General features: G+C 44.0%; 1 protein-coding gene across 7 annotated transcripts in view; it reads left to right on the top strand.

The window, feature by feature from the left end:
* DNAH3 (dynein axonemal heavy chain 3) overlaps window positions 1-15,079 on the top strand; it is an 88,546-nt gene that overhangs the window by 69,622 nt on the left and 3,845 nt on the right. For all 7 annotated transcript variants that reach the window (XM_081839437.1, XM_081839441.1, XM_081839436.1 and 4 more), the window contains exons 49-59: window positions 17-182; window positions 1,278-1,494; window positions 1,900-2,082; window positions 3,768-3,966; window positions 5,100-7,241; window positions 8,297-8,516; window positions 10,645-10,889; window positions 12,411-12,527; window positions 13,247-13,404; window positions 13,865-14,032; window positions 14,893-15,035. In XM_081839437.1, the coding sequence (XP_081695563.1) occupies window positions 17-182; window positions 1,278-1,494; window positions 1,900-2,082; window positions 3,768-3,966; window positions 5,100-7,241; window positions 8,297-8,516; window positions 10,645-10,889; window positions 12,411-12,527; window positions 13,247-13,404; window positions 13,865-14,032; window positions 14,893-15,035 (3,958 nt within the window). The remainder of the gene's footprint in view (window positions 1-16; window positions 183-1,277; window positions 1,495-1,899; window positions 2,083-3,767; window positions 3,967-5,099; window positions 7,242-8,296; window positions 8,517-10,644; window positions 10,890-12,410; window positions 12,528-13,246; window positions 13,405-13,864; window positions 14,033-14,892; window positions 15,036-15,079) is intronic.

The following is a 15,079-nucleotide window of genomic DNA, read 5'->3' as shown; positions in this document are numbered from 1 at the left end:
ATTATGTCCATTGCAGCAATGAGTCCAATTGGAGATGCTTTCCGGAACCGCTTGCGAATGTTCCCTTCGCTGATCAACTGCTGCACTATCGATTGGTTCCAAAGATGGCCCACGGATGCTTTGGAAATGGTTGCCAACAAATTCTTAGAGGATGTGAAGCTGGAAGATGAAATCAGAAAATCGTATGTCATGGGATGCTTTGCAAAGCTTCCCCCATCCCGCGCCCTCTCTAATATAACAAATCTAAATTGTCACAATTTCTTGAAGGTATAGGCACGTAACTCCATTGCAGCCAAAATCAACAAAGGGTCTTGAGGCACCTTAGATGCTAAAAATTTATCCCAGCCTAGTCTTTCGTGGACTTGATTAGGAATGAGGGGTAAATTTGATTTAGATCACATTTAAAGGCAAATCTACCAAAAGTCACACTTTCTGAAATAATACATGAATGGAAAGAACATTTTTCAAAATTCACATTTCTCTGAAACTGCTACCTTGTGGGCCAAGTAATGTGTATAAAGATGCATTTCCTAGGGGAAAATATGCCTACAAATGCATAGATTCATTAAAATAAAATGCAAAGATGCAATAAATTGGGTGAGATTGCTTTCTAAAAATGGAAATATTAGGCAAAATTGCTTACAAAAATCTGTATATTAGAAATTCACACTGAAATGGTGATGAATTTCCAAGGGGATTTTTTATAAAATGTAAACTGAAGTGGAAATGTGAAAAACTGAACTTAAGATTAACAAAAAATGAGAAACTTGAGAGAAACTGAAATTGATACATTAAATCATCCCTAGTCTTAAGTCTACTTCAGAGATGGCTCTCCAGATATTGTTGAAGTACTACCCTCATCATCCCTGTTTACTGACTTTTCTGGTTGGGACAAGCTTTGGTGCTTGATTCCACTTTTGATGCCTTCATAATGATCTGACTGAACTTAGTTTGGCCTGACATGGTCTATGGTTAATATTGAGCAGGACCAATTTCTAAGAAAGGTATTAAATAGCATTGTAGGCCATAGATATGGAGAACAGCTTTTGAAATTATTGCAGAATGATGTTGACTATTGTCCCTCACCACAAGGCTTTCTGATATGGTTAATTAGCATGTCACAAAATCAGTTCTTGGCATGTCCTCAAATAACCTTTAGATCTTGAGCCAAAGTTTTACCAGAAAAATTATGTGACTCTTATTCAATGTTCATGGACCACACAAAATTTAACTCATTGTTTGTATTAGCTGCCTATTAACATGCGTTTTCCCTGTAGGGTTGTGTCCATGTGTAAGTATTTCCAAGAAAATGTGAGAGAACTCTCCGTCAGTTATTACAGCACTCTTCGAAGACACAATTACGTAACACCAACATCCTATCTGGAATTGATTCTGACCTTTAAGGCGTTATTAAATAGTAAAAGGCACGAAGTGGATATGATGAGAAATCGCTATCTTGTGGGCCTTCAGAAGCTTGATTTTGCAGCTTCACAAGTAAGTGTGGACTGGAACAGGTAGATTATATGGAAACTTGTAATTGTTTTCATTGTCTGCAGTATCCATTGCAAGATCAGTATTATTAACAGGGCTGTTCAAAGACAATGGCTGTATACACACCATATATTTAAAGCACATGACTTCCTCCAAAGAATCCCAGGAACTGCATCTTACAGAGCTACAACTCCCAGCACCCTTAGCAAACTACAGTTCCTGATTAGTTAGAAAGCAAAATGACTGGCAGATTCTGGTACCTAATTGCACACTAAAATGCTGGTGCATTTTTGTCATGATTTTTTTCCCCTGTATCTGAAATTGATTATGAAATGTGGTGAACTGAAGATTGGAATAGTAAGGAATTAATATCTTGATTATGCCCTCTCCCTTGGTCGTCCTCTTTAGGTTGCAGTGATGCAAAAGGAGCTGACTGCTCTTCAGCCGGAATTGATTCAGACCTCCACAGAAACGGAGAAAATGATGATCCACATAGAAAAAGAAACCGTTGAGGTGGATGCCAAGAAGGAGCTTGTGGCTGCAGATGAAAAGGAAGCCAATGAAGCTGCAGCTATTGCCCAGGGTATTAAGGTAATTGTGCTGTGCAGCCCGGTGCTCACTCCCCATCAGAGCTTATCTTTCCAGTGCTGTGTAATAACTGAGAAATCCGAACTAAGAAAGGTGTAAAGAGCTAGCAGTGACGTGTTGTTTCTGCCCTATTTATTGTTTCCCTGGAGGAATGTATGCAATGCTAGTCCTCAGAGTAGGGTCATTGAAATTAACGAACCCAAGTTAGTTCTGTCCTTTAATTTCAGTGAATCTGCTCTGTGTAGGACTAGCATTGAGTCCACTCCTAAGGCTTCAATCCTGGACCTCAAGTGTGGGAATGTTTATCAGCCCAAGGGCCACATTCCCTTCTGGGCAACCTTCTGAGGGCCACATGCCTGCGATTGGCAGAGCCAGAGGCAGAAGTGGATGGGCGACAGATGCAAATTTTACTTTTTGTACAGTTGATTAGTGTCTTCATAGCCACACAACATCCAGACAAGGAAGTGGCATTGACAGGGTTCATGGACACAGACCAGTCAAACAAAAACAGTTGGGGGACAAAGTGAGGGGGAGTTGCCAGAGAAGAGCTCTGAGGGCTAGACAGTTCCATCTTCTGTGTCAGGGAACTGCCAGCAGCTCATAGGCGAGAGGTGGAAGGGCAGTTGGGTTACAGGGAGCCTCCAGAGATCGTGAGAAGCAGCACTTCCTCCGCGGAGGAGGGAAGCCACAGCTCTAGTGGGGAAGAGGTGCAGGGCTTGGAGGATGCAAGGGAGAGCCAGAGCACCGTGCATGAGCAAAGCGGGGGGGAAGGCAGGTCCCCCTTTGCCCACGCCCTCTCTGCGCAGTCGGTTTACGCGCAGAGAGGGGAGGCGTAGGATGGGGGTCAAGAGGCTACTCTGCTGGGGAAAGTTTAAGGACCGCCCACTCTCAGATTCTGCTAGTGAGTGAGCAAGACATGGAATTGAGACGTTCTGCACTGTAAATGTTTTTGCACTGATAATAAAGTCTTTGAAAAGACCAGTGGGGGTCTTGCCTGTTCGCTCTCGAGCAACCACACCGGCAGATGTAACACTCTATGCCAACTTACCTAGAGTAAGCCCCATTGAACTCAATAAGACTTGCTGCTGAATAAATATACACAGGGCTGCACTGTCAGCACATGATGTGTCCTTCCATGGTTGGTTTTTAACTAAAGAGCAGCCACTTAAGAGGGGATGGTCACACTGGGAACATTATGCCACTGAGAGGAGATTCAATCCCTTGCCCCCACCACAGTTCTCCCCAGGGCTGTACTTACCCCAAAGCAGGAAGAAACTATTTCTCCCAAATACACATATGCTAAAAGTAATATTGGGCTAAAAATGCCCCCCTTTTGTGGGGTCACAAGAGAGTGAGTGTGACGCAGTTAGAGTGCTAGGCCAGGGGAGGCCAGGGTTCAAATCCCCATGGAGTTATAAAACTCACTGGGTGACCATGTGCCCATTGCACCAGGGAGTGCATTTGACAGGTGGGGAACTGCCAGTGAGAGGGCCCTTGATCAGTTTCAATCAAGGCACATCCAGTGGCAGCACCTGCAATAAGAAAGAAAAGGGCTGTTCTTGCAAAGTTGTTGTTTCGCGGGACTGTGCAGTGGCATCCTGACAATGTGGTGGGAATATATTTGATGTGATGACATAAAAAATGTCCAGTAGCACCATAGAGACCAACTAAGTTTGATGTGATTACAGGAAGAGTGTGAGGGGGACCTGGCGGAGGCAATGCCAGCCCTGGAAGCTGCCCTTTCGGCTCTTGATACCCTGAACCCTGCAGATATCTCCCTTGTCAAGTCCATGCAGAATCCACCAGGACCTGTCAAGCTGGTCATGGAGAGCATTTGTGTTATGAAAGGAATAAAGCCAGAAAGAAAGCCTGATCCAAGTGGAAGCGGTAAAACACACACACACACACACACACACACACACACACACACACAATTATTGGGAGGGGTTGTCATGTGCTTCTTTGTTGATATTGAGCATTGCCATTGTATCACTTTATATTATATATTAAGACATTCACCCAGTAGAGTTTAGTCCATTAGGGCAAGTGCTGCCCTGCCCTACAAAGCTAAGCCTGTCTTTAGCCAACCCTACCTTTGAAGGTGACCCAGAAACTACAACTAATGCAGAATGCAGCAGCTAGACTGGTGACTGGGAGTGGCTGCTGAGACCACATAACACCAGTCCTGAAAGACCTACATTGGCTCCCAGTACATTTGCGAGCACAGCTCAAAGTGTTGGTGCTGACCTTTAAAACCCTCAACTGCCTCAGCCGAGTATACCTGAAGGAGCATCTCCACCATCATTGTTCAGCCTGGACACTGAGGTCCAGCTCTAAGGGCCTTCTGGCAGTTCCCTCACTGTGAGAAGTGAGGTTACAGGGAACCAGGCAGAGGGCCTTCTTGGTAGTGGCGACCGTCCTGTGGAACGCCTTCCCATCAGATGTCAAGGAAATAAACAACTATCTGACTTTTAGGAGACATCTGAAGGCAGCCCTGTTTAAGGAAGTTTTTAATGTCTGATGTTTCATTGTATTTTAAATATTTTGTTGGAAGCTGCCCAGAGTGGCTGCGGAAACCCAGCCAGATGGGTGGGCTATAAATAATAAATTATTATTATTATTATTATTATTATTATTATTATTATTATTATTACTCCTGCTCCTCCTTAGCCCCAGTGTTGCTGTTATAGAACTCAGCAGGAAGGAGGGTGAAGACAAAGCCAGAATTAGTTGACTCTGCCTATCATTGACTCTAACTCCTCCTGCATTCTGCCCTAAAAGTCCAATAGCCTCAGCCTCCACTGCATTCAATGCAATAAAATAGACCATAGATACAAGTGTTATGGGAAGTGAGTCATTATACCACCTTATCCATTTGCTTTGGCTTAAGATTTACCTGGATGCTCAAAAAACTATTTCAGGGGAAAGAACAGGGAGGTTGAAAATCTTCCAGATTTGTTAAATGAGATATTCGTATTTTGAAAACATTTTAATATATATGTATTTATGTGAAATTTCAGGTAAAATGATAGAAGACTACTGGGGAAGTTCCAAAAAGGTTCTAGGGGATCTGAAATTCCTCGAAGGCTTGAAGACTTATGACAAAGACAATATCCCATCAGCTGTAATGAAGAGAATTAGAGAGAAGTTCATCAACCATCCGGACTTTCAGCCAGCTGTCATAAAAAATGTATCATCCGCCTGCGAAGGCTTGTGTAAATGGGTGAGAGCCATGGAAGTGTACGACCGTGTTGCAAAGGTGGTAGCTCCAAAACGTGAACGACTCAGGGAGGCTGAAGGTTTGCTCGCTGTACAAATGCAGAAGCTCAATACGAAGCGAGCAGAACTCAAGAAGGTGATTGACCGCCTCCAGGACCTGAATGACGAATTTGAAGAAATGAATAACCGGAAGAAAGAACTTGAGAACAACATTGAAATATGCTCTCAGAAGCTGGACAGGGCTGAAAAGCTGATCAGTGGCTTGGGAGGCGAGAAGGATAGGTGGACGGAAGCAGCACGCCTGCTAGGAATTCGATACACTGACCTCACTGGGGATGTCTTGTTATCTTCCGGGACGGTGGCTTATCTGGGAGCCTTTACCGTTGATTACCGTACAGAATGTCAGAAGAAATGGCTGGCTTTGTGCAAGGAGGAGAAAGTCCCATGCTCGACTGATTTCAGCCTGAGTAACACTTTAGGGGACCCAGTCAAGATCCGTGCCTGGCAGATTGCCGGCTTGCCAATTGATTCCTTTTCAATTGACAACGGCATCATTGTTTCCAACTCAAGACGGTGGGCTTTAATGATTGATCCTCAAGGGCAAGCCAACAAGTGGGTCAAAAATATGGAAAAGGGCAATAAGCTTTCCGTTATCAAGTTGTCTGACACCAACTATGTAAGGACTTTGGAGAACGCCATCCAGTTTGGAACCCCAGTCTTGCTTGAAAATATTGGCGAGGAATTGGATGCGTTCTTGGAGCCGGTGTTGCTAAAGGCAACTTTCAAACAGCAAGGTGTGGAGTACATGAGACTGGGAGAGAACATTATTGAGTACTCAAGGGATTTCAAGTTTTACATAACGACACGCTTAAGGAATCCTCATTATCTTCCTGAAATTGCTGTGAAAGTTTGTCTGCTCAATTTTATGATCACCCCTCTAGGGCTTCAGGACCAGCTTCTTGGGATTGTGGCTGCGAAGGAAAAGCCTGAGCTGGAAGAGAAGAAGAACAAGCTGATTGTAGAAAGTGCAGCAAACAAGAAACAGCTGAAGGAGATTGAAGACAAAATCCTGGAAGTTCTTTCCAAGTCGGAAGGAAATATCTTAGAAGATGAAACAGCCATTAAAATCCTCTCTTCTTCCAAAGAGTTGTCTGAAGAAATATCTGAAAAGCAGGAAATTGCCACTATTACCGAAATGGAAATAGATGCCACCCGAATGGGGTACAAGCCAGTGGCCGTTCATTCAGCAACAGTCTTCTTTTGCATTTCTGATCTGGCTAACATTGAACCAATGTATCAATATTCCCTGATATGGTTTATTAACCTCTATGTCCAGTCTCTAGCCAATAGCAGGAAAAGCGATGTTTTGGAAGAACGGATTGAATTCATAATTGACCATTTCACAATCAGCATCTACAACAACGTCTGCCGATCCCTGTTTGAGAAGGACAAGCTTCTTTTCTCCCTACTTCTGACTATTGGGATCATGAAAGGGAGAGATGAGATTGATGATGAGGTCTGGCGTTTCCTTCTGACGGGTGGGGTTGCGCTCGAGAACCCGTATGCGAATCCTGCCCCAGAGTGGTTGTCCGACAAATCGTGGGCCGAAATTGTGCGTGCCTCAGGGCTGAAAAACTTGCGTGGGCTGTTGGATCATGTGGAGTCCAATGTCATGGAATGGAAACTGATTTATGATTCTGCCAAACCTCATGAAGAAGAGTTTCCCGGTGAATGGAATCTGGCCACGGGTCTTGACCGCATGGTCATCCTCCGATGCCTGAGACCAGATAAAATCATCCCGGCCACCCAACTGTTCATCTCAGACAACATGGGGAAGATATATATCGAACCCCCAACATTTGATCTTGTTGGAAGTTACCATGATTCCAACTGCTGCGCACCTCTGATTTTTGTCCTGTCGCCAGGTGCTGATCCCATGGCAGGTGAGGTTTCTTAAATAACCCAACATGAAATCCTCCTTTCATGATACTGCCTTTTGGTTGAACAAGGCTATAATTTGCACCTTTCACTACCCACACCCTGAGCAGCGGCTCAAACTCTGACCCAGAGGAGGAGTGCACAGTCAGATTTTTTTAAAAAAATGGCAGTGCAAGCAGATGAGGTGCTGGATCTAGACCTGGGTCCCCAATTCTGAACTTGAGCCAGAGATTCCATGGTCAGAGGCAGTAATGCTTCTCAATGCCAGTTGCCGGAAACCACAGGAGGCAAGAGTGCTGTTGTGTTCAAGTCCTACTTGCGAGTCGCCCACAGGCATCTGGTTGACCATTATGAGAACAGGATGCTGGACTAGATGGGCCATTGGCTGATCCAGCAGGCTCTTATTATGCTCTTATGAGACCCTCAAACTAGGATCCCCAGAGGCAGCATCTCCTGGGCCAGATTCATCTGTAGGTCCAACCTTCCCCTCTGCCCCAGGGCCTGTTTTCCAGCACACAAAATGCACCCAGAGGAAACTCAGTGGGGAAAGACCACGGCTCATGGTACCCTTTTCATGGAGAGGGTTCCAGGTTCAGTTGCTGGCATCTCCAGGTAAAGCTAGGAGAGAACTGCTGCCAGTTCATCTACTGGGCTAGATGAACCCATGTTCTGACTCTGTATAAAGTAGCTTCCTACTGACATTCCTTAATTTTTCTATATGTTGGGTGCAGAGGTCTTTGCAACAGCAGCTTGCCAGAAAGTCCTCCAAAAAGCACTTGTAATTCTCCATCACCACCTTTATTATTATTATTATTAGTAGTAGTAGTAGTAGTAGTAGTAGTAGTAGTAGTATCCCTCCCATCTGACTGGGTGGCACTATGGGCAGCGTCCAACATATATAAAAAACATAATAGCATATACAGGGCTGCCGTCAGATGTCTTCTAAAGATTACAGTTACTTTAACTGAGAAGATACCATTTGGGTTTCTTGAATAGTGTTCGTGACGCTAAAACCCTGCACATTTATTAAAACGATTTGTATTTAAATATTTGACGCTAGGCTTGTTGAAGTTTGCTGATGATCTCGGCATGGAAAGCATCCAGACTATTTCACTTGGCCAGGGCCAAGGCCCAATAGCAGCAAAGATGATTAATCAGGCTATCGTGGACGGGACTTGGGTTGTGCTGCAGAACTGCCATCTCGCAACCAGTTGGATGCCTGCTTTGGAAAAAATCTGTGAAGAGGTTATAGTACCTGAGAATACTCATACCAAGTTCAGGCAAGAATTCAATATCTATTATACAGTCTACATGGATGCTGTAGAAATCTCATTTCCTGGGCTCCAGACAGCCTCTTTTGCTGGTCAGGAAAGTGGTGCAATTAAAGTTCTGATTCCCTGGGGTTCTAGGGTCACAGAGGACATGGCACAGGCTTTTTAAAAGAAGGTAATATTAGAAAAATATCTCTTCCCACTGAGGCCATGCCAGATAATATCACAGTGAGCAGGGTCATGCAGGTAAGATCAGGCTCAGTAGCATGTGACTCGATTTAGCAGTATCAAGTTCAGGGCCAAGGTCACATCTATATGTTAATACAGTGGTACCTTGGGTTACAAACACCTCTGGTTACAAACACTTTGAGTTACAGACTCCACTAACCCAGAAGTAGTACCTTGGGTTAAGTACTTTACCTCAGGGTAAGTACAAAAATCGTGTGGCGGCAGTGGGAGGCCCCATTAGCTAAAGTGGTACCTCAAGTTAAGAACTGTTTCAGGTTAAGAACAGACCTCCAGAACGAATTAAGTTCGTAACCAGAGGTACCACTGTATATAAAGCCCTTAACAGCTTGTCACTAGTTTACTTGTGAGATCGCCTTATCCCATATATGCCTACGCAACTGCTTTGATCTGTGGAACTGGCACTGTTACAAGTGCCTCATAATACTTGTTCTGTATTTGTAAGAAATTTATATTTTCAGTTGGAACTCCCAAGCAGGTACCTTCACTGTACTCTTTTTGGTGCCTGCTAAAAACACATCCATAAATATAGAATCTTGACTTACATTTTAATCTGCTTTCCCTCCCTGCCCCCATCATTGATTTTATTTATTTTTTAATGTTTTCAATAGTTGTTTCTTTTTTTTTAAGATGATTTTATTTTTATGATTTTATGATTTTACTCTTTCTGTAAACAGCTTTGAGGTTTTCTCGCAATCGAGTGGTATATAGATCTTGTGAAATAAATAAAAATAAATATAGGCCCAGATTTAGGCAAGCCCTATCAGGACCACGGAAAGGTCCTGTGACCTCCAGTGGCTTCAGTCTTCCCTTTGTTGTGCTTAATGGGTGGATATTGTCTCAGCAAAGAGTTTAAGGTTGCCAAACCCTGCCCCGCAATTAGCCCTGCGCTGGCAGAGGAGTTGGCTGTGTTCTTTAAAGGGCTATTGTCCAGTTCCATAACTGCTGACTTCTACAAGACTGAAGAGATGAAATGCTACTGGGGACTCATCCTAAGGGTTTGAGGGTGGCAGGAGAGCTACATCTTCTGCTGGAAAGGCATGGAAGGAGGTGCTGAAAGGTCCCCTCCTTGCCTGCTTCTCGTCTTAATCAGAGTCTTCCTCAGGGCAGGGTGGGGGCCCAGATTTGGGGATCATTACATTTTTAAGAACTTTTTCTATCGGAAGCAGTGGTTTGTGCAGAGTCAACACAAAGGTTTTCCTGTAACTGCCCCTCTGCAGTTTTTCACTTTTTCACTGACACTACTACATGTCTTGGTGATGACTATTGTACTCCTGGTTGCAAAGAGGGGGTTGAGGTGGGGGTTTGTGTTGGTGCTTTGTGACAGTGCTGGTCTCCCTTTCTCTTGCACATAAGAGCTTTCTATGTAGCAGGATCCCCCTTCTAAAAAAACTAAAAAAACACAAAGGTGCATTCATCTGAGCTCCTGTCTTGAGTCTGATGTGGTACGGTCCAGACACAGGTTGACCATCTCAATGAGAACTAGGCCTCTAACACATTTGTTACAAAGGCAAGATACTTAACCATTATTCAAATGTGTGAAAATAAGCTTGTGTATCTTCACCAGGGGTAGCCCAGGTGGTACCATCCAGATGTTGTAGACCACAATTCCCACCAGCCCCAACCAGCATGATAATAGTTTTATTATTTATACTCCTACCATCTGGCTGAGTTTTCCCAGCCACTCTGGGTGGCTTTCAGCACATATAAAAACATAATAAAGTGTAAAACATTAAAAATTTCCTGATACAGGGCTGGCGCGTGGCCAGTAGTCAGGGTTGCTAGTTGTCTAAAAACATCTGGAGGGTGCCCACACTGGCAACCCCTGACCTACACATAGACAGCATCCATGCCATGTAACCAAATTTATTTTTGCTCCCAACTTCATTAGATTGTGGCTGACTAGTTATCCATCCGAAAAGTTTCCTGTCAGCATTCTCCAGAACGGAATAAAAATGACCAATGAGCCACCTAAAGGGGTGAGAGCAAATCTCCTTCGATCCTACCTCAACGACCCAGTTTCTGACCCCATGTTCTTTAACAGTTGCGAAAAGAAAGAAATTTGGCAGAAGCTGCTGTTTGGCCTCTGCTTCTTCCATGCTCTTGTGCAAGAAAGAAGAAACTTTGGTCCATTAGGTAAGATGTTGTGTGCTTTATTGTTCTCAAAAACATTTTTTTTTTTTGTGGTAGATGGCGCTGGGGAGGTGGGAACAGAAAGTCAAGCCAGAGGAGGTTTGCATATGGTCTTCACCTTCATCCATCTTTCTCCTTGCCACCCAAGACAAGGTAGATGGTAGGTGGTTCTGTGGCCAGCAGAGGCTGGAGCAGGCTCTGAGATGGTGTCTGTCCAATTCTTCATCCAGGATGAAAGCAGTATAAATGGTTCCTATCTGCCCCCCTCCCCACTTTATCCTCACAACAACATTGTGAGTAGATAAATCTGAAAGAGTGTGACCCAGCCATTCACTGAGTGTTGTTCTTCAGTAGGGATGGGGGAGAAATCCAACTCAGTTCACCTTTAAAGGCAAATCTACCTTATTCAAAGCCATCCTTCAGAATTCACGTTTCTCCAAATTTTGCGGTTTTCCCAGCCAAGTTGTATTTACAAAAGTTCACATACTGAGGTAAAGGTTGTGCAGAATTGCATATATACATGAAAATTACATATGAATCTGCATTACGTTCAGGGAAGTGGCTTTGGGGAAAATGTACGTATGTATTAGGCAAAATTGCACACAAAAATGTGTATATTAGAAATCTGCACTAAAATGCCAGTGAGTTTTTGTGAGAACTTAACAACAACAACCTTAAACTTGTATAGAAATGTGAAGAACTGCATTTAAGATTGGAAATATTAGAAACCTAAAGTGACAGATTCACTCATCCCTATTCCCGAGTGAGGAATTTAAAGAGGATCTTCCTGATCTACTGCTCTGTCCACAACACCACACTGATGCTATCATCTTATATGTGCTGCAACTCTAAACGAAGGAACAGCACAGCATGGATTAAACAGGCACTGGCAATCGCTTTTGACCCCATGCCACTAATGGTACAACCATTGCACCAATCATTGTGTCAGTCTGTGATCCAGATCCCACAGTTCAGTTTTGCATCAGTACATAGCTCTTTCTACGATTAAGCTGGGGCTTAGTTTTATTGAAGATTTCCTCATGTATGTCACTCACTGCCCACTGGGCCATTTTTGCTGCCAAAGGCACCCCAAATAACAAAGGTAAACATTTTTATGTGGTTACAAACTTGGATCTATTGCTCAGATTTCCTACGTGGCCATATAAGGAGCTTCTGTTCAAATTAGCCAGGGGCACTTGTGCCTTTTCTGTGTCTATCAGAATGCAGCTGTTCAGTTTTGAGCTCAGCAATTTTCAAATGACAGCTGAGGGGCACATAAATAATATTTAACATTAGCAGCTCAAATTAATGTAAGACCTGGAACACATCGCTGCACTATAAGGGAAGTTAATTAAAGATAAATATCTCCCTCTTGGATACAATATTGAGACAAATGCCTGGGCTTCACTATAGTATTGTTTCAGCTTAGCCTATTAGCATTGAATGGCATTTTATTGTTTGCCATCAGCAGAACAAAGCTTGTTGTATTGCAGACTCACTTTCCCCCCACTCTGACCTGGACAGGTTGGAACATTCCTTATGAATTCAATGAATCTGATCTGAGAATCAGTATGCGGCAGATTCAGATGTTTCTGAATGAATATGAAGAAACCCCATTTGAAGCTCTCACATATCTTACAGGTATGGACATTATGGCTACATTCAGACATAATGCTGGTTTAGCATCATGAAAATGAGCTTAGTGTGATTTAGCTATCATTACGAACGTGAGCGTATTACAAAAGTGAGCTAAAAGCATGGCTTCTCATTTATGAAAATGAGCCCCCAAGGCTTGCACACATCCCTTCCCCATTCCTCAGTCTGGCCATAGCAAAACAGCTGGAAAAGAGGAGAGGAGAGAGAGGAGCATGCAAGTCATACTCCAGCTCATGTGACTTTATACAAAGTCAGTTTATTGGTCCATCTAGCTCAGTATCGTCTGCTCTGACTGACCGATACCTTCCCTTGTCACAGGCAAGGATTTCTCCCAGCCTTACCGGGATATGGCGGCGATTGAATCTGGAATCCTCCCCAAAACCATGGTTTCCTGTTACATCTGGGCCACAGTCTAATAGCCGCTACCCTCCACCATACCACCCAAAGTATATGGGGATCCATAATGGGAGTCCAATTCTGACAAAACTCCATCGTCCCTAGTAATGCAAGGCTAGCTAACATATGGCTGTTTATGAAAGATGTCCCACCTGTAGGTTCCAATTTCCCCCTGAGCCCGCTGTATGTGGGCTCCAGTCACCTTGTGAGCAGAGTCTTATTCGTCTCCTGTTTTAAACAGAAGGCATATCTGCATGCTACATAAACATCTTACCATTTTCATTCTAATGTGTTGTTTCTATTCCTAGGCGAATGTAACTATGGTGGGAGGGTAACGGACGACAAGGACAGGCGTCTCCTGCTCTCTCTTCTTTCAATTGTGTATTGCAAAGATGTAGAAGTCCTGGAAAACTATCAGCTTTCCCCAGGGGGGGAATATTTTGTACCATCCTTTGGGACATACCAGGTAAGAGAGTGTGGATGAAGTACTTTTTCGCACAGCGCCTAGTAAAATGATGGAATTCTCTCTCCCCCCCCCACCCCATCAACCTGGATGGCTTTAAAAGTGGATTAGGCAGATGGAAAATAAGGCTATCAATGGCTACTAGCCACAATGGCCATTTTCTCCCTCCACTATCAGGGACAGTAAATGCCTCTGAATACCAGTTGCTGAGAATCACAAGTTGTGCTCAGGTCCCGTTTGCGGGCTTCCCAGAGGCATCTGTTTGGCCGCCGCAAGAACAGGATGCTGGTCTAGATGGGTCTTTAGCCTGGTTGTGCAGGGATTTTCTTATGCTTTTATAAAATGTGGGCATCACAGTCTGTACCAATTGTGGGCAGTGTGAACAATACCACCTCCTTATCTAGCAAACCTGCTTGCCAGTGATGATTCTTAAAATACACATACCGTTATATATTCTTTACAGTCCTACATAGACTACTTGAGAAGTCTGCCAATTATAACCCATCCCGGAGTATTTGGGCTACACGAGAATGCAGATATCACAAAGGATAACCAAGAGACCAACCTGCTTTTCAATAGTGTCTTGCTGACTTTGCCCCGACAAGCAGGTGGTGGCGGCAAATCTCCACAGGTAACAAAATGACACAGTGGCTTCATCTAGTGCTTCAAGCCCTAAATGACTTAGGCCCCAAATATCTAAACAACCACCTCCATTCTGACAGTCCCTTTTGGATGTTAAGGTTGGCAGAAGAGGCCCATCTGGTTATTTGGCTACCCTCAGGGGTGTTGGTAGCCTGGGAGAGGGCATTCTTTGTGGCATCCCCTAAGCTGTGAAATTCCATCCCTTTAGAGATGTGTCGAGCAGCTTCATTATGTAATTTCTATCATATGCTGAAGATGCACCTATTTACCCTGACTGTTGACACCTGACATCCATCCATCCATCGCTCTTACTACGGTGTTTGTATTTAGTGCCGTGCTAAGCAGGGTGGCGCTGTGGGTTAAACCACAGAGCCTAGGACTTGCTGATCAGAAGGTTGGCGGTTCGAATCCCCACGATGGGGTGAGCTTCCGTTGCTCGGTCCCTGCTCCTGCCAACTTAGCAGTTCGAAAGTACATCAAAGTGCAAGTAGATAGATAGGTACCGCTCCGGCAGGAAGGTAAACGCCGTTTCCGTGTGCTGCTCTGGTTCGGCAGAAGCGGCTTAGTCATGCTGGCCACATGACCCGGAAGCTGTATGCCGGCTCCCTCGGCCAATAAAGCGAGATGAACCCCAGAGTCGGCCACAACTGGACCTAATGGTCAGGGGTCCCTTTACCTGTACCTTTTAAGCACAACTAAAAGCATAATAAGCTCAAAAGGGCGAATGAGTTTGAAAAATTACATATTTGAAGAATAACATACAAAAAGATGGCAGGTTATTAAAGAGCTACAAAAAATGCTATTTTCAAGTGTATTCCATTTCAAAAATGTCCAATTTCCTGATTTTAGGAAACAGTAGAGGAACTGGCACAGGACGTCCTGTCCAAGTTACCACAAGACTTCGACCTAGAATATGTGATGGAAATGTACCCGGTACTTTACAGGGAGTCCATGAACACGGTTCTTAGGCAAGAACTTATCAGGTTCAACAGGTAGGGTTTCTTCTTCTTCTTCTCCACCCTGCAATATTAATAGA

This window comes from Podarcis erhardii (assembly GCF_964252035.2).
Source record: "Podarcis erhardii genome assembly, chromosome: 14".
Lineage (NCBI taxonomy): Eukaryota > Metazoa > Chordata > Lepidosauria > Squamata > Lacertidae > Podarcis > Podarcis erhardii.
This window is presented reverse-complemented; position numbering and strand designations above follow the sequence as displayed.